The sequence below is a fragment of the Xyrauchen texanus genome, chromosome 25 (genome assembly GCF_025860055.1).
Source record: "Xyrauchen texanus isolate HMW12.3.18 chromosome 25, RBS_HiC_50CHRs, whole genome shotgun sequence".
Classification (NCBI taxonomy): domain Eukaryota; kingdom Metazoa; phylum Chordata; class Actinopteri; order Cypriniformes; family Catostomidae; genus Xyrauchen; species Xyrauchen texanus.
The window spans coordinates 36,055,350-36,079,513 of NC_068300.1; the positions used below are offsets into that span (position 1 = coordinate 36,055,350).

Consider the following 24,164-nt stretch of genomic DNA (forward strand, 5'->3'; position numbering starts at 1 on the left):
TTTTAATGTATTTTGCATGCAATTTAGTGTTGAATTGGAGAGCTTTTACTGGGTTGGGTAAGAATGTTGGATTGCACACTTCAGTCAAATGAACTTTCCTCTTGCAGTGGTCAGTGCAAATGGCTGCAGCTGGACCGCAAAGTCCTGGAACACGACTTCTCCAAGAAATCAGGACCCATCGCTCTACAGTTCCTAGTGAGGTATGTAATCGCTACCTCATGACGTCAAAAGTCACATGACCACACCGACCACAGAATGCAGCGTACATTCCTCAACTGAATCATAGGTCACTGTGGTGCTGCTGCAAAAGGCACCTTGTTGAGGATTTTGAGTAAGGTTTTTGTCCTGTGGATAAGAGTGGAAGAATGTCACATGGACCAATTTTATTGTACTTTTGTGGTGCATTTTTGTTATTTTGGAGCTGAACAGACCCAATTTTCCAGTCAATTTACCATTGGTATTTCATGGGGGGGGAATTGATTGGAACAACATGAGGCTGAGTAAACGATAACAGAATTTTCATTGTTGTGTGAAATATCTCTTTAACTAGAGGCTTTCTCTTATTTACAGGTTTTATATTGAGAGCATTTCACTCCTGAAAGAGCACACAACAGTGGAGCTATTTTTTCTGAATGCAAAGTCCGCCATTTATAGCGTGAGTACAGACATGTCTCTCATTTCTTGCCTCTATAAACAATTAGAAAACCACAGTCCTCAGACAGCCAATATCTGCCTGTGGCACAAAAACGTGCTGCTTTCCAGGGGCGTAGAGAGGGGTATGTGAGCGAGACACTCCCTGATTCGCTCGTGTATCAGAGAGCTTGAGCAATTCCAGCAAGTCTCTTCAAAACCATCATGATCAACATAAGGATTATTTGGAAATGCCAAGATTATCACACAGTAGTTGAAATACTGTTTGTGTGTCTGTGGCACATTTTTAAAGACATTAATACATTTAAAACTAATAGGATGATTATGAGACAGAACCTTCAACGTCCGAAAGACATATTAAAACAAAATTCAGTGTAATTGCGTGAAATTAAGTTTTGCTTGTTTGTCCCGCAGGGTGATATAGAGGTGGAGAGTGAGCTGGTTTTAAAATTAGCTGCTCATGCATTGCAGGTAGGATTGGTGAAGCTTTCATATGTCATGTGTTTTTTATAATCCACTGTTAAGTCTTAAATGTGTATACGTGTACATTTTATCTTACAGGAGTCTAAAGGAGACTATACAAGGTAAGGATTCAATTTTACCTCACTAAATGCAATTTAGCAAATCTAGAAAAGTCTTCATTTTAAGACTTTAAGTCATAGACGTTAGTGGGTTCGCAAAATAGCGCACTCAATGTGTGAATGGGTTTGAAACAGTGTAATTTAATTCAGAAGTTCTTTTCCAGATATTGTGCCGGCTGCGTACTATTGTATATCATTCCCTTTCAAGCAATGTCGATATAAATAAAGACAGCCCATCTCTGTTCCCTTTTACTTGCATCTTGTTACATCTTACATTATTTACCAATGTAGCATTACAAATTATGCTAATGTTAGTCATTCAAGCATACTGCACATATTTGTTTCAATTTTAGTGATGAAAACACCAGAGCAGACCTGAAGAAACTTCCAACACTGCCTACTAAAGTACTGCAAGAGCATCCATCGCTAGCATACTGGTAACGTGCATGTTTTAAGACCGCTATTTGAATAAATAAATGGACACATTCACCGTAAATAAAGTCTGAAGACTTAAAGACATGAATTAAAGTATATTTTAAATGTGTATATCAGCTAAAAGATCGTTTAGTCAACTTTTGGAAAACACTAGCATGTAGGTGGCTTTAAAGCTAAAAGCTAACAGTTCATGCTAATATGAATGAAATTCAGTAGTTGATTGTAAGAACACATTTGTTTACTTTTATATGATGAACAATTTTGGTTCTGTTTTTTTTCACCACTTGTTATTCAATGTAAAATCTGAAGTTAAACCAGTTGAGAACCACCAAATATAACTAGCTTAGGAACTAGCCTGCTCAGTATGCTGTTTAGTCTAGTGATGTTTAATTGGTCATTGACTGCCATCACCAAAGTTCCCCAATCACATCTGTCTGTAGTTCAAAATTAAAAATTCTCTCATCATTTATTGACCCATGTGGCGTGGGGACGTGGTCATGTGTCGGGCTGCAGGAGAGAGAGAGCGGTAATGCTTCTCACCTGGTTCATAATTAACCCTAACACCTGTCTCTTGTTATAGTGATGCGGAGGGAGACATAAAAGGCATGCCGAGTGTCAAAAGAGAGAGAGAGCGAGAGTGACCTACAAGCCGATAGTCCTTCCCTTTGTCCCGCAGACCGACACATGACCACGTCCCCAAGCCACACCCCTCATGCCAGATTTGTATGACCTTTTTTGGCTGAACGCAAAGATTTTTAGGAGAATATTTCAGCTCTGTAGGTCCATACAATGCAAGTAAACAAGGTCCAAATTTGAAGCTCTAAACAGCATAAAAAGGCAGCATAAAAGTAATCCATAAGACTCCAGTGGTTAAATCCATGTCTTCAGAAGTGATATGATAGGTGTTGGTAGGAAACAGTTGGTGGGAAATGGACATAAAAATATTTTAAAAATCTTCCCTCCTAAGAGTTCTCCTTCTTTTGTTTTTTGGCTATTAGCATTCGTCGTGCATATCACCACCTACTGGGCAGGGAGGAAAATTTATAGCAAAAAAGGACTTAAAAATTAGTCTGTTTCTCACCCACACCTATCATATCGTTTCAGGAGATATTTACTTAACCACTGGAGTTGTATGGATTACTTTTAGTCTGCCTTTATGTGTTTTTTGAGCTTCAAAGTTCAGGATCCTGTTGACTTGCTTTGTATGGATGAAATATGCTAAAAATCTTTGATTGTGTTCAGCAGAAGAAAGAAAGTCTTACACATCTGGGATGCATGGGATAATTTATTGAGTAACTGTTCCTTTAAGGTATAGCGGCTAAAGTCCCCTATATACACTTTAGGATTTTTACAGTCCTTTAGGATTGTTGCTTGTCAGACTGTACAATATGAACACACTGATATCGCCATGGCACACTGTGCAACATTATGTCAGACTGCACGACACACATCGTTGCCGACTGTGGTCCCAGTTGTCCTGATCAGTGAACGACATGCGGGAGCGTTGCGGAATAGAAGCAAAACTGCATTTGTTTTTATTTTTCTGAAAGTCAGGACATCAGCATTTCCGTTGCTCCAATACCACTCCATCACGAGCATAAGTTAACATGTAAAAAGAAAGATGGATTTTGTCAAATAGGCCTATAAATAGACCACAAATCCACAATATTACAAATGTTGAGACTGAACAGGAGTGCGGGAGGTACCTTACAGTAATAATTAACTACCACAAGCAAATATTCATTGTGAAAATAAAAAGACTTTTAAATTTCATAAAAGCTGATAATATGTCACGCTTGCAAATTCCCGATGGATGATGGACAAGCATGATGTAGATTTCTATAATTGTATCAACTGTATCCGCTGGCTATTAATCAGCCGTCGATGAACGTGTCACCGGTGTTGTAAGATTGCCAATTTCTGTCCCTATGACAACAGAAATCCTTTAGGATTCCTAAAATTTGTCTCAGACGGCAGAATCGTGGCCCAAATCGTACAGTGTGCTCCGGACTTAAGACCGACACAAGCTATGCATTTATAGTAGATGAGTCAGTGATGCTCAAGCTGCATTTATTGCCCTTTATGATAGCTTTATGGTTGATGATCAGCACTCTCCTGCCTTTATGCTGACACACTGAGGTCTGGGGGTGATGGGGGGGGGGGGGGTGCCTTGTTTCACAGGTGAGGTATATATCCTCTGTTCGGCAGATTTCATCATCTCTCTCTTTTGCAGCGAGGAGCGAGTGATTGAGCACTACAAGCTGTTGAAAGGGCTCTCCCGAGGCAAGGCCATTGTGCAGTGAGTATCGCAAAAACAAAGATTAGCCTCTGGGGGGTGGGCCTTCTGGGGAGACGTGATTTACGATTGGCTGCTTGATTTTCTAATTCTAACACTTCAGGGCTGCTTAGAGAGTCTGTCACACATCAGTTATAGTTCACCCAAACATGAAAATTCTGTCATTATTTACTCTCCACCCCATTTTATCATTATTCAAAATGTTCCTCAAATTGTTTTATTTGTGGGTGATCTATCACTTTAAGCAAACATGTAATTGATTATTATGTCTGTTTCAGGTATTTGACTGTTGTAGAGTCCTTGCCCACATATGGAGTGCATTATTATGAAGTGAAGGTAAAAACTATTCACAATGTTTGATGATCAAAACAATTAGTATGAAAACCCCTTTATGCACGGATCATACCAGTGTTACAATTGAACTTTTTTATAAAGGATTTATAAATGTTGTATTTATAAATTAATAAATAATATATATTCATTTTTTTTAACTGTATATTATTATTATTTATTCATATAATATTAAGTTCATTATTTTAAAAATATTTATTTTATTTATAATTTGTATTTATTTATTAAATTTGCCCACAGGAATTAATTATTTAACTAAACATATTAAAAAGCAGAATGCAATCCATTGTCAAATATTTCAATTGAATCAAATTGTTTTAAGCATAAATCCATCCAATTTTAATGAGTTTATTTCTTAAAACAAAAATAAAACATTTTCTAATTTGGAGGGAAATTTCTAGTCTCTTGAAAATGAATGTTTTTAAAATAATTGATTTTCAAGTAAATTCATCTTGTTTTAAGTATGTTTACTATTTTTTATGATATTGTTTACTAGAAAAGAAGACATACATAGTTTTTTCTTTTACAGTTTAGCAAATGTTACATGTTACGATTTGCACAGTCATTTAGCTATTTGCAAAGAAGAGAGCAACTCAAACAACATAATTTTCCCTGATTGATATCAAACAATTTCAAGTTGTTGATGTATAATTAATGGAACTATTTTCTTGTCCCAACAGGATAAGCAAGGTATTCCATGGTGGTTGGGAATCAGTTATAAAGGCATTGGGCAATATGACCACCAAGACAAAGTAAAACCTCGAAAGGTATGTAGTGTTTTCACTTTACAAATATGTTATTTAGATCAAATCTGAAGTAACTGTATGTATAATGCTCAATATCCTATGAAATAAGACTCATGACATATCAGCACATGCATTGACAAACCATTTGCACTTCAGTCAGTTAGAAGGAAATCTTATCCGGAGCAACATATAGAGCGCATCATTAACCAGACTATAGATCACTATGATATGTAAATGAGGTGTTATAATAAGGACGTGCTGTCTGTACAGGTTGTCTGCATGAACTGTTATGTAACACAGCGGTATGTGTAAGATGTGGTGATCAAACAGACGGGTACAGACTATTGCTGTATGCACCGGACTGATGAATCTTCACAGCTCACCTAGAACTGACCAGACACTTGACACTGACTTCAAAGCAGCAACACACAAACAAACACAGATATGCAGGTGTCAGAATAAGCTTGAACCATCTGAGTACAGAAATTGTGACTGGAATAAAAAAAAAGAAATGTATTCTCTTATTACTTCATAACAGAAGAATTTAACCAGATTCTGATTAGTGTGATGCGTCAGACCAATATTGGCTCAGCTCTTCCATGTGCTTTGCAGAAACACTGAATGGACGTCAAAGATAAAGATAAAAGTGTTGCCACATGACCAAAGGCAGTTAAAGTAACTCATTACGTACAATGTAAAGGTGTCAGTCTTATAGCATCTAGCCCTTTTTATTATTACTACTGCAGCTCTGTTTACTGATTTGAAGTTTACTGCAAAATGTTCTAATATAAAAAATATATGAATTGTGTGTAGACTGTCTCAATTACGTCATATGGTTGTTGGCATTCACTGCTGAGGTCTTTTTGCATAATTAAGGTTTTCATAATAACAGCAACCTAATTGGTGGATTTCTCTTCAGGATTATGGGTAGTGTAGTTCTTCACTGGGAATTCAGCAAATTAATCTCGCAAGCACTAAAAATCAATGTCCGATAATTTTCCAAATCCCTGTTGCTGCACTCAATTGCTAACCCTTTGCTAAGCTTCACCCTTCTTGTTTACTGTGGTTCGTTCTGACAAACTGCAGAAGTTCCCACAGGAATGAATGGGAGATTGTCGTGAACTGCACTGTTTTTGGTAATATATTCTCATCAAGTAAATGGATATGATTCTGATGTGAGCTGAAACGAAGACATAGCAAAGCATTTTTCTTTCTTTTTTCCTTTTAAGGGTCATGAATCTTTTTATATAACTTTATCATCTTCACTGAGGTCCACTGATAATGTTAGTAAAGTATTTTGTTCTCACCAAAACAGGCATCATTTAGTAATATATGTCTCTGGCACTCTGTCTGAAATGTATGGTTTTGTTCTGACCGCCTCCTTAAAACATTTATTGGCTAATTTAATTCATATTATGGTTATGATTGGCTAACACTGTGAAGCCCCTCAAAATCATCCATATTTGGAAGAAAATCAACAATCTCCACTATATTAAAATAATATTTCAGTTTTTCCACATAATGCACATCCAACACATTGCATCTGAATATATTAGTCTGTTCATATCAAGCACTATGCACCATAAACTATCAAACAGTCATGACATTTGAAATGATATTCATGGTTTACTTACGGTTCTGATTGGGTCCAAGTGTTTTTACTGCCTTGAATACCAACGGACGAGGATCTGCTTTTATGGTGGATAGAAAATGCGAAGCGGTACAAGAAACTCAGAAGCTTATCAGACCAGTATGTTTCTATGTGTGTTAAATCTCTTAACACGGGCAGAGCAAATTTTATAAAAAAGACAACTTTCATAATTGTTTTTCTGAATAATAACGTGAAATTATAAAAATGGGATGTCCTTTTTGTAGACTTTTGTAGAGTTTTGTATTTGTGCATTACCCCAATGCCATCAGCATTGGTTTCTATGAATGCTCAGGGCGATGAAAATTATTTTTACTGTTATTTTTAAATCTTTTCTTGTTGTTGTTGATGTTTTTGTTAAAGCATTTTTAAGGGTCATGAAACTTTTTATATAACTTTATCATCTTCACTGTGGTCCACTGATAATGTTAGTAAAGTATTTTGTTCTCACCAAAACAGGCATAATTTAGTAATATATGTTCTCTATGAATGCTCAGGGCGATGAAAATGATTTTTACTGTTATTTTTAAATCTTTTCTTGTTGTTGTTGATGTTTTTGTTAAAGCACTTTTAAGGGTCATGAAACTTTTTATATAACTTTATCATCTTCCCAAAAGAAAATCATAGTTTGTTAAAGTTATCAGATTTTTAAACCGTTATTGGTAGCATTTGTGAAATACTTGTTATTTTTAACTTATATTTTTATTTACGAGTAATTGATTACTCGTTTTTTGTAGGTCAGAGTACTCAAATACAAAATCACTCAAACAAGGCCACAAATGTAGGGGTCCTTGCTGATGTTATACATGTTCATTTGGGAATTAGGTCTGGCACAGATTTGAATTCATATCATACTCTTCTCACGACCAGATAAAGATAATAAAAACGTATGAACTAAAATATCATGTTTATCCTTTTGGGTGGCTCTTTTCACTTTAAAAAGTGACCCTGCATCTATATTTTACATTTACATTTATGCATTTGGCAGACGCTTTTATTCAAAGCGACTTACAGTGCATTTATTACAGGGACAATCCCCCCAGAGCAACCTGGAGTTAAGTGCCTTGCTCAAGGACACAATGGTGGTGGCTGTGTGGATTGAACCAGCGACCTTCAGATTAACAGTTTACCAGTTACAGTGAGGAAAATAAGTATTTGAACACCCTGCTATTTTGCAAGTTCTCCCACTTAGAAATCATGGAGGGGTCTGAAATTGTCATCGTAGGTGCATGTCCATTGTGAGAGACATAATCTAAAAAAAAAAATCCAGAAATCACAATGTATGATTTTTTAACTATTTATTTGTATGATACAGCTGCAAATAAGTATTTGAACACCTGTCTATCAGCTAGAATTCTGACCCTCAAAGACCTGTTAGTCTGCCTTTAAAATGTCCACCTCCACTCCATTTATTATCCTAAATTAGATGCACCTGTTTGAGGTCGTTAGCTGCATAAAGACACCTGTCCACCCCATACAATCAGTAAGAATCCAACTACTAACATGGCTAAGACCAAAGAGCTGTCCAAAGACACTAGAGACAAAATTGTACACCTCCACAAGGCTGGAAAGGGCTACGGGAAATTGCCAAGCAGCTTGGTGAAAAAAGGTCCACTGTTGGAGCAATCATTAGAAAATGGAAGAAGCTAAACATGACTGTCAATCTCCCTCGGACTGGGGCTCCATGCAAGATCTCACCTCGTGGGGTCTCAATGATCCTAAGAAAGGTGAGAAATCAGCCCAGAACTACACGGGAGGAGCTGGTCAATGACCTGAAAAGAGCTGGGACCACCGCTTCCAAGGTTACTGTTGGTAATACACTAAGACGCCATGGTTTGAAATCATGCATGGCACGGAAGGTTCCCCTGCTTAAACCAGCACATGTCAAGGCCCGTCTTAAGTTTGCCAATGACCATTTGGATGATCCAGAGGAGTCATGGGAGAAAGTCATGTGGTCAGATGAGACCAAAATAGAACTTTTTGGTCATAATTCCACTAACCGTGTTTGGAGGAAGAAGAATGATGAGTACCATCCCAAGAACACCATCCCTACTGTGAAGCATGGGGGTGGTAGCATCATGCTTTGGGGGTGTTTTTCTGCACATGGGACAGGGCTGACTGCACTGTATTAAGGAGAGGATGACCGGGCCATGTATGGCGAGATTTTGGGGAACAACATCCTTCCCTCAGTTAGAGCATTGAAGATGGGTCGAGGCTGGGTCTTCCAACATGACAATGACCCGAAGCACACAGCCAGGATAACCAAGGAGTGGCTCTGTAAGAAGCATATCAAGGTTCTGGCGTGGCCTAGCCAGTCTCCAGACCTAAACCCAATAGAGAATCTTTGAGGGAGCTCAAACTCCGTGTTTCTCAGCTGACAGCCCAGAAACCTGACTGATCTAGAGAAGATCTGTGTGGAGGAGTGGGCCAAAATCCCTCCTGCAGTGTGTGCAAACCTGGTGAAAAACTACAGGAAACGCTTGACCTCTGTAATTGCAAACAAAGGCTACTGTACCAAATATTAACATTGATTTTCTCAGGTGTTCAAATACTTATTTGCAGCTGTATCATACAAATAAATAGTTAAAAAATCATACATTGTGATTTCTGGATTTGTTTTTTTAGATTATGTCTCTCACAGTGGACATGCACCTACGATGACAATTTCAGACCCCTCCATGATTTCTAAGTGGGAGAACTTGCAAAATAGCAGGGTGTTCAAATACTTATTTTCCTCACTGTATGTGGTTTAGACCACTACACCACCACCACTTTTTTCCATATTTTTAATAATTTATATAACACACATGACATGGATTTTTGCCCATTTCACCGATTTCACATGCCATGTAAACACCTGACCCGATGTTCGTACTGGCTCATCCAGTGTGCGCACATGTTGAGCGCATTCCTCTTCACGGTTTGACGTCAAAAGTAAAGACTAACGTGATTATTTCAAATGTCATGTAAACGTGGATTTCTTGCCTTGTCTGATTTTAGGCTGATTTTAGAGAATAGGTGTGCATGTAAACGGGCTCATTGTTTAAAATAGTTTTAGATGGAGTATAGCATGTCACATCGCAAGACATGTCAACTTCCCAAATAAAAATTTCATGCGTTCTACCACTCTCTACTAGGGAGAGGTAAATGGGATCGGAAAATGTTTCATGAGGGTGTAACCCTGCATTGCCCACATAAGCAACACTTGAGAACAAGAATGTGCACTAACAACTGCCCATGGTTCTGGAAAATATTTAACAATTAATGTATAGGATATGTAACATATAGTAATGTAGATAATAATGGAAAGCATTCGTCATGACATGGCATTTCTGTTCATCTACTGAAAACAATACTGATAATTAAAGTATTATGTAACATCAACACATTCTTAATTGAACAAATAGTTAAGGAATCTATGTATTTTCCTCCTGCTGGGACAGGACAGGTAGAGCAGTGACCTAACCAGTGAGAGCAATCCACCCTGGGCTTTAGACCAGTTTTACCCGAGTGCTGTCAGATCACTAATATAAACACAGCAGGGAGGAGACACAGACACTTCAGTCCTGTGAGGAGTTGCATTGGTATCTGAGTGATGTCATAGTCAGCAAGGCTGGGCCAAAACTGTGTGCCTGAAGTGTTTTAGGAACCTGAAGAGACAAGTCAGGAACAGGGAGTGAAGACAGCTAGAACAGAGTAGACTGTAACACAACGAAGAACCTCAGGATTTGATTATCACCAAGATTTCGATTCCTCAACTACTGGTAAGTGGCTCTAAGAGCTGGATAATTCAATTTCACACGCAAACTCTTCAGAGACTGGGTTCAAATTGGAGAATATTCATGTTGGCAAACTGCTGTCTTTGCTTGAGCGCTATGATGTCGTACATTGTTGGAAAAGATGTGTTGCAATGAGGCTTAAATACATACGCAGATATAAAGCTAATAAAGTCAATAAAGCTTATTGGCATGATTCATATGTTAATATTTAAAATATTGCCAAATAATATACATTAAAATGTACATATACTGTATATATAGAATAAAAATACAGAAATAGACAATATAAAAAAATTTTTTTTAAAAAGTGACATGGAAAACATATTTAATTCATACTGTAATATAATTATCTTAATATGTCTTAATGTTAACATTAATAATCATAGATATCTTAATATTAATAACATTATGTTATTATTATGATTAAAGATGATTAATGTCAATATCATATCTTAGTCTTTAGTTAGAGAATAAAATAAAAAAGAATAGAATAAAATAGAAAGGAACGTTTAGCTAGAAATTTGCTTTGAGTGGTACCATTTAAATTAACTGGTTTTATAAAAAGGCAATAATATTTTTTAACGTGACTGAATCAACATAAGTTGCACTAACAAACTCGTTTTAAGGGTTTGATTGGGTTAAGAAATACGGACAGTACAGTACAGCTGCTTTAAGTCCCTCGAGCAGCGTTTTCTTTGGTCTTTTGATGCATTTCCTACTGAAACAGGACTGGTCCAATGGCTTTTTAAAAAAATAGCTAATATGCTTTCGTTTAAATTGCAGCCCCGAACAGATCCACAGATGCACAAACATACCTCTACTGCTTCTCATGCCGGAGCCAGTGTTCAGCCGGGAAAACGGAGTAGCGATCTCAATACCGAGTTCGGCCATTTTTGATCAAAAACTTGAGAATCGAACGATGATAAAATGACAACATTAATCCATAACAACCAACAAACGCACACAGCACATCTCTGTCTTTGCTTACTACGAGGCTGGAGCCGTTATGCAAGTCTAATGCAGATGAATGAAAAACAAGCGACTAAAAGATATACATGTTTTGAATCGACACAGTCATTTTAGCTGGAAGAGGGAGACTGCAGTTTTTAAATGCTTTTATCTTCAGAATTTTTTTTTTTTTTTGCGTTTTGCTGCTTTTTGCTGCTTGTTTTATTTCACTGGGTCTTTAAGGTAACAACAGCAGGTTACCACTTTTTACAGTGTAAAATACATCCTAGATATATGTGAGTAGATAATAGACATATGAATCAGGATTTTTGGGGTAACATAATGTGTCAGAGAATTTTCAGAAACGTTCCATTGACGAATCAGTCAGTGCAGTACCTGGAACACTGGTCTGCTGGAACTCGCTGAAGCCTCATAACACTCACACGCTATTTTGTTTTTTCATTCATCAGCTCTTCCAGTGGAAGCAGTTGGAGAACTTGTACTTCAGAGAGAAGAAGTTTGCAGTGGAGGTGAATGACCCGCACAGGTGAGAAGAAACATAAGTTTAATAAATAGTTTTTTTGTTTGTGTCCATGGGGATTTATATATATATATATATATATATATATATATATATATATATATATATATATATATATATATATATATTAGGTGTACAGCGCAGCCATTATCTGCATTTGTCTCTGTATTCGGATAGAACCGGTGTGGGTGGGGTTTAAACCAGTAGTGCTTTAAAACTAAATTAAACACATATTTTTAAATATTACCCTTACTAATATTAATATTAATCTTATAGTTTCTAATAATTAAATGCCTTTTCTTAATAATAACCTAATAATAATTATTATTATTAGTAGTATTATAACAACATTTTTACTTAATTTAATTGTTATTTTCTTCTTTTTTACCAGATGAAGCTGAATTTGTAGGCTAGATTAACTGTGTAATATGTTGTTGCTTCTCCTGGTATTTCAGATATTAATATCTGCATGAAACAGAATTTATGTTTGTCTGTGCATGTATAACAACATTATTATAGAGGCAAGAGGTGTCAAGCAAAATGTGAACTTTCAAGCATGCATACATTCACTTTTGCAGTGAATAATAAATACTAGGGCTGTCGATTTAACGCGTTAATAACGTGCGATTAATTTTACAAAAAATAACGCGTTAAAAAAATGAACGCAATTAATCGCAATGCTTTCCTGAGAAATTCAAGCTTGTAGTACCACCTGTTTACTCCAGAGGGCAGTAAGTGAAATTTCAGGTGTGTGAGCAACACACAGTTTATTACAGTGAACCAAACATTAACAACCTGTCAGCACAACACAATGCTGCCCATCCGATCTGAAATCACAACGTGCACATTTCATTCTTAAGGTTTACACTTTAGAATGTAATTCTTGTGAATGCTTGTGACTATTGGATAATCAGTCAAATTAATATTTTATATATTATTATGAAGAATCCGTTATTCATTTTGAAGTCATTATTCGTGCCTTTCCGAATGCGGCACATCCCTAATATATTTAAATATAATACACGTGATACATACAGTCGCTTTCTTTAAACTTTCTTTCTTTAAAGCCTGATCTCATCTTTCAAGTTTGATTCATATGTTCATAAAATAATTGATAAAGAATTCAGAAATGTGTGATGTAAATGAGTATTAGGGCTATTTATGGATAAAAATATTATAACGTGGATGATTAATGAATGCATCATTGTGATTCGTCAATCACATTATGAAGATCAATATGTTTGTATAATGACCGCTAGACTGTATAATTGACTTGTCCCTGCCTAGGCAACATATTATTTAAAACAATTTAAACTCAAATCAATATTTAAAATCAATTTATTTAGCATTTGATAAGTAGCCATGTAATAAGTGGGATAATATATCATCAACCAGTCATTATCACAGATTATACCAGGTGTCTGTTGAATGCTTGATTCTGATTGGTTGACGGATGTTCTAAGGTGTGCAATTATTTTTCAAATAAACGCACGGCTATGAAGTAGTTCCAGATCTTGACCGCATAATAACGGTTCCATATCACTTCACCAAATGATTTCAGTTATTTCAAAGAGACGTACAGGCTACTACAACAAAATAACCAATTAAAGCAAAGACACTGGTTAAGTACTTCATATAAGATTGACAAACATGGTCTATAATATCATACAATTATTTCAATTTCAGTTGAAAAGCGCCCTTGATCTCCTTCTCTCTCTCTCTTTCGCTCTCATCTCACCCACACACCCACACACACATACTGTATGTGCACATACACACATACTGTACATGCACACAGACACACATACGCACACACACATATAGACTCTAGTGATCAACAAACAGAATATTTGCAAGTGTTTGGATGTATGTATAGCGAACAAAACCTAAAAATGTCTTGAGATAAAACCCTGAACAATGTCTTAAGCTGTGGTAACCGTGGTATAAGCAGAATAATTGACGACGGACCATTGAATTATTGAAAAATAATGCACACCTGAGGTGTAACTCCACTGCACATCGTGGCCGCATTACCAATTCGGGGTGTGCATTATTTTTCAATAATTCAATGGTCCGTCATCAATTATTCTGCTTATACCACGTTTACCACAGCTTAAGATTCTTACACTAATGGTTTGTAATAATAGATAAGACAGAGAAGTAGTTCATGTGCATTCAAATATGACTTTATTTGAAAATAAACTACAGAATATGCATAACATTTTCATGATGTTTCTAACTGAATTAAAATAAATTAACGATCATGATGGATCTAAGCTCTTAAGAGTGTTCTCTACGTGTGAGTTTACGAATATTTGCTCCTTTTCTAAAATGCAATTAACATGAACACTTGAGAATGCGCTTTACATGCTACTGAAGTGTCACTGTCCGTTTGTAAAGTGCTAAAATGTTACCTAGAATTGCTCGTCATTGTCAGTGTTGGGTGTAATCCAATTACAAAGTAATTAGTTACTGTAATCAAATTACTTTTAGTCAAATAAAGTAGTGTTATGCATTCAGATTACAGTTAATGACTTTCAATTGATTGAATTATTTTTAAGTACATTATAGGGTTATGCTGATTTGTAATAAAATATTAATGAGAATACGTGAATTATGGCCCCATAACGAGTAATGTGAGACATGTGAGGTGCTGAGTATATGACTTGTTTGTAACAATGAACAAGGACATTATTTTGAATTTGTTGAGCGGAAAAGTGTTTTAGAAATAAACTTAAAAGTAAAGTAATAAGTAAGGATGTGCCCGAAGCCGAATACCTTATTTAGAAAGGCACGAATAATGACTTCAAAACGGATAATGGATTTATAGAAAAAATATTTGTTTGACTTATTATCCAAGAAGCACATGGATAAAGAGGCATTTTATATACACTTATCCAAAATTACAATGAATTTATGAATCTGTGCAGACAATATTTCTAAAGTGTAAACCTTATGAATGAAATCCACACGTTGTGATTTCAGATCGGATGGGCGCAGTCTCGACTCCGTTTGGGGTCTTTGTAAATTGTGCACGTCTGGAGCTTGTCAAGTGTAATAATAAATAAGATTCAACATCATTTCGTCTGTTAATGTATCACAGGATTCACACGTGATTCTCATGTATTTATTTATAGCCTAAACCTGAGTGTGATGTTAAATTCCTGACCTGAAGAGATGATTTCACGTCAGAACTCGTCTAGCCGTCTCTTAAAGTTGACCACATTTATATTCACATCAGTGATTAAGATAATTAACTGATTAAGACTTTATTCTGAAAAAAGTAAAACTGCTCCATAAAGGTTTAAATGCTCCATAGAGTATTCATCTATTCAGAATATTCCTCCTTATGTAAAATGAAGAAACTGAAACTTGCTCCATCTTTTTTCTTCTTCTTTAACCTGTGCTACTTCTGTTAAGGTGCTATATAAATTTAACATTATTATTATTATTATTATTTAACTAAATAATAGTTTAAAATTCCTGATAGACTTATGGGACTTTTAACTGTTTTCAGGCTATATTGTTTTAATTTTAATTTATTTAAATTTATGAATTTGTATTTATTATTCACTGCAAAAGTGAATGTATGCGTGCTTGGTATTTCGCATTTTGCTTGACACCAATTGCCTCTATAATAATGTTGTTATACATGCACAGACAAACAGAAATTCTGTTTCAGCAGATATTAATATCTGAAATACCTGGAGAAGCCACAGTTAATGTAGCCTACAATCTATAACAATATTGTATAACAATATGATTATTCTTATTATTATGATTATGATTATAAGCTACTATTATGAAAAGGCATATACAAGGCATGTTTTATGAACAGAAATTATAAATGTAAGAGTGATATTTAAAAACGGGCTTTCATTTAGTTTTGACGCACTTCCGGTTTAAACCCCGCCCCCACCCAGTTTTATCCGAAAACAGAGACAGATACAGATAATTTTGTCATATTTCCTCTAAAAAAATTTATCAGATTACTTTGCAAATTACATCATGGATACAGACACAAATACAGATAATGGCTCCACTGCACACCCCTAGTAATTAGTAATTTGATTACTTTTTCAATGAAGTAATTAGTAAAGTAGTCTGATTACAATTTAAGAGATGGATTACTGTTTTTAAGTAACTTACTCAACACTGGTCATTGTAACTTCATTATAGCTTTTTGCATATCTTCGTAAATGCTTGGTATTACCTTGCCACTCAAATGTTGAGAGCTATTTTCTTAAATATTCAGCATAATTTTCTATAAATGAAACAGAATGATGTTACTTTCAGACAATCACTTTTTACACAATCAACTTCGATCATCTGATGTGCGTTTGCAATGTTTAGTGTTTGCAAAGTCATCTGTAAGGCGAGGTACAAGCTTCCAGGGTCAGTGGAGACATTGAGGCGATACTTTTACAATCATTTATTTGTCATTTTTAATATAACTGTTTCTACAATCAATAAGGCTGACAATATATTATTAACTGCTTATTTAAATAGTGCATCTTAGTATGTGTTTCGTTAGTTATAGTTTCTAAAGTGTATCACAGTGGTTTTACAGTACAGTAACCATGCATTGTGTGTATGTGTGCAAGTAGACGAACAGTGACAAAACGTACGTTTGGCCAGACGGGGTTGGTGATCCACACCTGGTATGCCAGTCATTCGTTGATCAAAACCATCTGGATCATGGCCATCAGCCAACACCAGTTCTACCTGAACAGAAAACAGAGCAAGGTAAGTCCCCGTAGACACATAATTTTTTTCTGAAAGCCTGAATCTCTTAAATGGCCGTACAAGGACAATAAATGCAGAGAGATTTATGAAAATCAATGCACCCGAATCCCAAGGAATGTCAGGCGTTTCATTGTACATGTAGTGTTTTGTTAAATCACAGCAAAGGTGTGTGTTTCATGAGTATACGTCTTTTCAAGTCATACCTGCTTATCTTAAAATGCTGAAATTATATTGAGTGTTTGTTTCAACTAACCGCAACGGGATGCTGGATGTCAACAACTATTTTTATTTCTCCTGAGGAATTTTAGGAGACAAAGTTGATACTTCTATGAAACATCATTGAGAACTACTGAACTATTAAAGAGCAACCTCACACTGAACATTATCATTTTCCTCCGGTTAGCTGTATATTGTAATACCCATGATCTATATCCTATTTATATCAATACACAGGCAAAAATCACCACAGCCAGAAGTTTAGGAGACATCGCAGCTGACCTGACAGAGAACGGAGCATCAAAAATGAACAAACTGAGTGCAGGAGTGAAGAATCAGCTCATCATGGCCAGTAACGGGAGCCTTGTGTCAACAGGTACATCAGATCTTCTCTTGGGTCTTGGACAGCAGGAAAAAACAATGCTAAATGCAAAGTCAGAAGGTGGGGGGCATGAAACCATCAAATTCAATAGATATTTAGAAACCGAAATTGTAAATTTTTTCCTAATTCAACCTATTTTAGTTGAATTTTTTATATTGTGTTAGCTCTCAAATTGAAGTTTGATTTTAAGGAAATTTTAAATGAGTAATGGGATTACTTTTTCAATGAAGTAATATACAAAGTAATCTGATTACAATTTTTAGAGGAAATAGTAATGGTAATTTGTAGTGAATTACTATTTTTAAAGTAACAACCAACACTGGTCATCACTTGACGCCAGTGTGAAGCAAAATCAGTTGAGAAGCACTAATCTAGACTCTAGAAGTTTACTGTGGTTATATTCTCAGACCAAACCTTTTCTTGTATTACCTGTCATTTCATTCAGTGCTACTACACACCCATTGTGTAATCTGATATTCATAATTTAATTCATGACTTCATAGGTTCGGCTGACTCAGAAATGAATGACGACCAGAAAAAAGAGAAACTGGCAGAGCTAAGAAAGAAGGAGCGGGATATCCAGGATATTCTCAGCCAAAAACTGACTGAGCTGAAGGAAATATGCCTGAGAGAGGCTGTAAGAGCAACAGTATTTTTCCTTTCTGGCATCTGGTTACAGGCATTCTGATAAATACAGTTAAATATAATTAGTCTTTCTATGTGTCAATTTATACCTGCATCAGACGGACCCTTTTGGAGCGTCTCACTTTGGTTGCATTGCGTCATGAACATACCATTTTTAGGTTGCTGTGTCAAGTTAAACGTAGTTTGAAACTTAGAACAAAACATCTTAAGATCCCTAAATTCGGATTTGCGCCACATCAAGCTGTATTTTGAATGCAAGAGCTGTCCTCGTGTTGAGCTATCTGCTGAAGGGTTGGTTTCTTCTCTGTCTGTATAAGCAGCGCACTGTTGCTTACTGCCCCCTGGAGGGAAAAAAAGGTAGTATTCCATGCTTGAATTGCTTATATGGAAGGAATATTCCTTCCATGATTAAATGCGTAAAATTTGTAACATGGTATTTTTAATAAAGTATAATTAATCACACTGAATTAACGTGTTAAATTATATATATATCTGGAATCATGTGTAATAGTCACATTAAGTCTTCTTTGCATCCTGAACTTTATCAGAATGTCAATTTGTGACACCAGCGCTGAAAAAAAGCTTGATGCAGTGCAGCAAATGGTAAAACAGAATACAGGTGTCTCAAGATCTTTTCATAAATATCGAAATTCTTTTTAAGTTAACACAGTCTCTAAAAAAATATAATGCAACGGTCCTGCGCGGTACTCTGAAAAAAATGAGTTGTGGCACAACGATCAAAGATGTTTGTCCACTGTGTGTTTACATGGCCTCGACTTACATACTCGCCCTATAGCCTACTTGAAAACTGACCTGAACCTGGCCCAAAACCTGTAGGTTTGTTGGGTACCGTCGGACACAGATCGGGTTGAAGACCTCTAAAAATGTGCAGAATAACTGAATAGTGATTTTGGTATTTGAATACCATGCATATCTCTAATAATAACACTTCATTTTGGATTGGTTCACAATAAAAAATTACATATAATTGGCCGTGTAAGACATTGCTCCAAACTTTTCCTCCTTCAATTTAAAAAATCCAACCAAATCTTTTAATAAGTCAATCTCCTTCTTAGACATTGGGAAACGTTTAATGTTACTTGAATTGGTGCTATTTTAGTGCATTTCTATCTTTATACTCTGGAAGGTTTTGTTTGAACATTTTTAATGAAACATTATATTGCTACATATTGTTTTGTTTTCTTTCTTAAGAAGCAAATAGATGCATTTTGACAGGGAAAAAGTATATATAGAGCCACATTTCACTACTATCAAAAAATGTGATTAATTGTGATTAACTATCAAAAATTATGCGATTAATCGCAATTACCAATTTTGATCGACTGACAGCCCTAATATATATTGTATATACTGTACGTATATAATATTTTAGATTTTCATGTTATGATATAAAGAAGAAAATTAAGCCAATTTCTGGACCATTAATTATTAACTGCAATTGTGAAGAAAAAAAAAAATAATAATTTTGGGAACCTTTTGGCAATATTTTTTTTAATTCCATTTGGTGCTGGTAGTGGCACAGAAATTATACACAACCTTTATTTGCTGATTTTTTTGGTGTGTGTGTCAGACAGGATGATGTGATACAGTAATGAGAATCCTCATTTGGAGTAATTCGAATTACAAACAAACTCTAAAGGAACACATCCAGACACATTATAGTAATGGGAATTGAGGGGGAAATGTACTTAATTGTTATTAAATAAAGTTACAAATCAAAAACATTGGTATGGCCATAAAATAGGCTTCATTTAGCAAAATATAATTTTGTGGTACAGTAACTTGCATGTATGTTTGATGTGTTTTCTCAGGAACTTACTGGCAAACTCCCAAAAGAGTATCCTCTCATTAAAGGCGAGACCCCTCCTCGGCTCCGGAGGAGAGTTGGGACCGCTTTCAAACTGGATGACCTTTTCCCATATAATGAGGTTAGTCTGAATCATCACCACAAACAACGTTGCCAAGCAGAGGACTGAATCGTATATTAGACTCTACTGGTATGATGCTGTCCTATGCTATCTAAATGCCAACATGCCATTTTTACCTTGTGTTGTCTTGTTGGATTTGTCTTGGAAACCAGCCACTTGTTTTTGGACAAATTATTCTGCTTATTGATTGGTGGTTGCAGCCACAAGTTTTGATTGAGAACAAACCTAGGGTGAACTTAAAAGCTTGTGGCTTGAAAGGTTTGTTGATTAATATTTTGTGCATGAATTCATAATTGGAGCTTGTGGTTTTTAACTCATGTATTTTAGCTTTAAGGCCATCTTTATGCTAGTGTACTTCTAAAAGCAGGGTTCCTACGGTCATGGAAAACCTGGAAATTTCAGGGCGGTTACAATTTTTGATTTTCAGTTCTGGAAAAGTCATGGAAATTTCTATATATATATATATATATATATATATATATATATATATATATACACACACACACACATACACACTGGCATCCAAAAGTTTGGAATAATATACAGATGTTGCTCTTATGGAAAGAAATTGGTACTTTTATTCACTAAAGTAGCATTCAACTGCTCACAGTGTATAGTCAGGACATTAATAACATGAAAAATTACTATTACAATTTGTGAAAATATTCAGAACTTCTTAAACTACTTCAAAGAGGTCTCATTAAAAATTCCTCCACTTGTAGCAATGATAGCTTTGCAGATTCTTGGCATTCTAGCTGTCAGTTTGTCCAGATACTCAGGTGACATTTCACCCCACACTTCCTGTAGCACTTGCCATAGATGTGTCTGTCTTGTTGGGCACTTCTCACGCACTTTACAGTCTAGCTTATCCCAAAAAATGCTCAATGGGGTTAAGATCCATAACACTCTTTTCCAATTATCTTTTGTCCAATGTCTGTGTTTCTTTGCTCACTCAAAAGTGGCTTTTATCTGTTCAAAAGTGTCTTTTTCTTTGTAATTCTTCCCATAAGGCCTGCATCCCTGAGTCTTCTCTTTACCGTTGTACATGAAACTGGTGTTGAGCGGGTAGAATTCAATGAAGCTGTCAGCTGAGGACATGTGAGGGGTCTATTTCTCAAACTAGAGACTCTGATGTACTTATCCTCTTGTTTAGTTGTACATCTGGTCTTCCACATCTCTTTCTGTCCTTGTTAGAGCCAGTTGTTCTTTGTCTTTGAAGACTGTAGTGTACACCTTAATTTTTTTGGCAATTTCAAGCATCGTATACCCTTCATTCCTCAAAACAATGATTGACTGATGAGTTTCTAGAGAAAGCTGTGTCTTTTTTGCCATTTTTGACCTAATATTGACCTTAAGACATGCCAGTCTATTACATACTGTGGCAACTCAAAAACAAACACAATGACAATGTTAAGATTCATTTAACAAACAAATAGCTTTCAATTGTGTTCAATATAATGGCAAGAGATTTTCTAGTACCAAATTATCAATTTAGCCTGATTACTCAAGGTAAGGTGTTTGAGTGATGGCTGTTGGAAATGAGGCCTGTCTAGATTTGATCAAAAATGACCTTTTTCAAATAGAGCTGTTAAAGTACCAATTTCCTTTCGAAACAGTTAAATCTGTACATGATTCCAAACTTTTGGCTGCCAGTGTGTATATATATATATATATATATATATATATAGTACCTCACAAAAGTGAGTACACCCCTCACATTTGTGTAAATATTTGATTATATCTTTTCATATGACAACACTGAAGAAGTGACCACCTTTGCCTTTAAAACAGCACCAATTCTCCTAGGTACACCGGGACAGCGTTTTTCTTGGTTGTTGGCAGATAGGATGTTCCAAGCTTCTTGCAGAATTCCCCACAGTATTCTATTCTGTCTATTTCGGGTGTCTCAACTGCTTCTGTCTCTTCATGTAATCCCAGACTGACTCAATGATGTCAAGATACAGGCCATACCATCTGTTGTAGGGCTCCATGTTCTGCTTCTACTGAATTATATTTGCAATCTAAATCTAAAATTGATATTTCCTCCTACTACACTAAAAGCAGAATATGCAGAATATGACAAATGTTTTCGTGAAAATATAAAGCACCTAGACTTTTGCACAGTACTGTGTATATATATATATATATATATATATATATATATATATATATATATATATATATATATATATATTCGTTATTCTCAGCTCTAAAATATTTTATTATCAAGATATTGCTCTTTGTGGGTGCAGTTTGCATAATATTATTTGTTAAAATACTTTTCCAATAACCACAAACATATAGAAGGGTCATAGAAAAGTTATTTCAATTTACTTTAAGTTGTTTAATAGGAAATATGTCAACAAAGGACATGTCAAGACATGCGTGACGAGTAGAAGAAAAATGAATCGTCCCCACTTTACATTAGGTGTCTTTATCTACTATGCACCAACATCAGAATACATATAGGACGATGATGTACTTATTGTGTATTTATATTCTCTCAAGATTCACATTTGCTGCAACTGATGTTGAAGTATGGGTAGGTTTAGGATTAGGGGTTAGGGTATAGGTTAAGGGTTGGGTAGGGTTTAGGGTATGAGGTTAGGGTTACTGTGAGGGTTTAAGGTACAGGTTATGGTAGGGTAAGGATTAGGGGTTAGGTTAGGTTTAGGGGATTGAGCAACACCTCTAAGGGTTAGGGTTTAGGGTAAGGGTTGGGATAGGGTTGGGTTAGGAAATGTCCAATGAATAATTTTTCCTCTGCACTAAACTGTTGGGGTAAATAAATGCAGGTACTTTAAATGTAAGTACAATGCAATGTACATATTAAGTACATTTTATAAAATGTTTAAGTGCATAGTAGAGAAGGACACCAAATATGAAGATATAAATTGAATTCTAGCTTACTATTGAATGTAGGGTAATTTACAGTGATACTCTGCCTACTGTTTTTTTACAAATAGTATGTGAAACCACACATTATGCAAAATATTCAAACTGTAGTATGCTACATTGTTGTCACTTGACATGTTGCATGATTAAATTAGTATGTGGTGTCCAGTTTGATCTCATGTCAAATAATGATTCAAGAAATAGTTTACGTGTGGTTCATTCATCACACTGGACATGGAAGATCGAGCACATTGCAGACAATGTATTACACTACAGTAAAATACAATATACTTTTAATTAATTGACTATACTTTTCCCAGGATCCGTATCTCAGGAATCTGGAGAGCCGTTTTGCGCTGCAGCAGAAGATTGTGGAGGCGGCGAAGAAGCTGGCGGCTGATCATGACATCTCTAAATTAGTGAGGAAGAAGAGGAGGAGAAACTGTCTGGATGCCATGCAGAAGCTGCAAGAGATTGAAGATGAGATGAACCAGTACAGACTGAAGAAAGGACAAAAACCCACTCAGAGAGCTTCATTACTCATATCAGGTAAATAAGACAGATACACAATAAACTCACTCACTATAGGGCATTATGAAAGAAAGTCATCCAGGTAGGATAAGTAAATCATGAACTGTCCCTTTAAATACGAACAAGGTTTCTGATCAACATACTGTACATGTTGTTTCTCTCCCATAGATGAACTGGTTCCGTCCGACTCTAGCTCACTCTGTAATAGTCTTGTGCTTGATGATGGTAAGAAGATCAGTTAAAGCCACTATTAAATCTATGCTTATGTAATTATGATTTATTATAAGTTAACGTCACTTCCAGTTGTTCTTTCAAAGCATTGCTCCCTATTGTAGAAATACTCCAGGATTAATATACATTAACACATCAATAATAGTTAATTTGTCATTTGAATGGGATGTGCAGCTTAAAATATCTCAGGAAAGGATGTAGTAAAGCCCAAAAAATGCTCTTGTTATGTTTCTACAGAGGTTGATGGGAGCCAGAGGCCGCGTTCTCGCTCAGTCCAGTGCTCCCCGTGTCTTGTTCCTCCTCTGTCTTCTTCTGGTTTGGAGTTTGACACAGCGAGACGATCCTCAGCCAGTGTCACACACCTAGACAGCAGGTATGAACGTCTCAGAAGTGGATGCTGTGAGTGATTCAATAATATATATATATATATATATATATATATATATATATATATATATATATATATATATATACACATACATATACACACCAATGAACCAAAACATTATGCCTTATATGCTGTTGGTCCTCTGTGTGATGCCAAAACATCGGGGCATGGACACTACAAGACCTCTGAATGTGTCCTGTGTTAT

General features: G+C 35.7%; 1 protein-coding gene across 3 annotated transcripts in view; it reads left to right on the top strand.

The window, feature by feature from the left end:
- Positions 1–24,164, top strand: part of LOC127619080 (FERM domain-containing protein 4B-like) — a 67,972-nt gene that overhangs the window by 32,171 nt on the left and 11,637 nt on the right. For 2 of the 3 annotated variants that reach the window (XM_052091821.1, XM_052091819.1), the window contains exons 4-19: positions 108–200; positions 571–655; positions 1,066–1,122; positions 1,213–1,235; positions 1,586–1,669; positions 3,901–3,966; positions 4,242–4,299; positions 4,995–5,081; positions 11,906–11,982; positions 16,581–16,722; positions 17,176–17,314; positions 17,824–17,957; positions 19,798–19,914; positions 23,130–23,358; positions 23,509–23,565; positions 23,809–23,944. In XM_052091821.1, coding sequence (XP_051947781.1) covers positions 108–200; positions 571–655; positions 1,066–1,122; positions 1,213–1,235; positions 1,586–1,669; positions 3,901–3,966; positions 4,242–4,299; positions 4,995–5,081; positions 11,906–11,982; positions 16,581–16,722; positions 17,176–17,314; positions 17,824–17,957; positions 19,798–19,914; positions 23,130–23,358; positions 23,509–23,565; positions 23,809–23,944 — 1,584 coding nt within the window. The remainder of the gene's footprint in view (positions 1–107; positions 201–570; positions 656–1,065; positions 1,123–1,212; positions 1,236–1,585; positions 1,670–3,900; positions 3,967–4,241; positions 4,300–4,994; positions 5,082–11,905; positions 11,983–16,580; positions 16,723–17,175; positions 17,315–17,823; positions 17,958–19,797; positions 19,915–23,129; positions 23,359–23,508; positions 23,566–23,808; positions 23,945–24,164) is intronic. The other variant, XM_052091820.1, reaches the window with a different exon arrangement.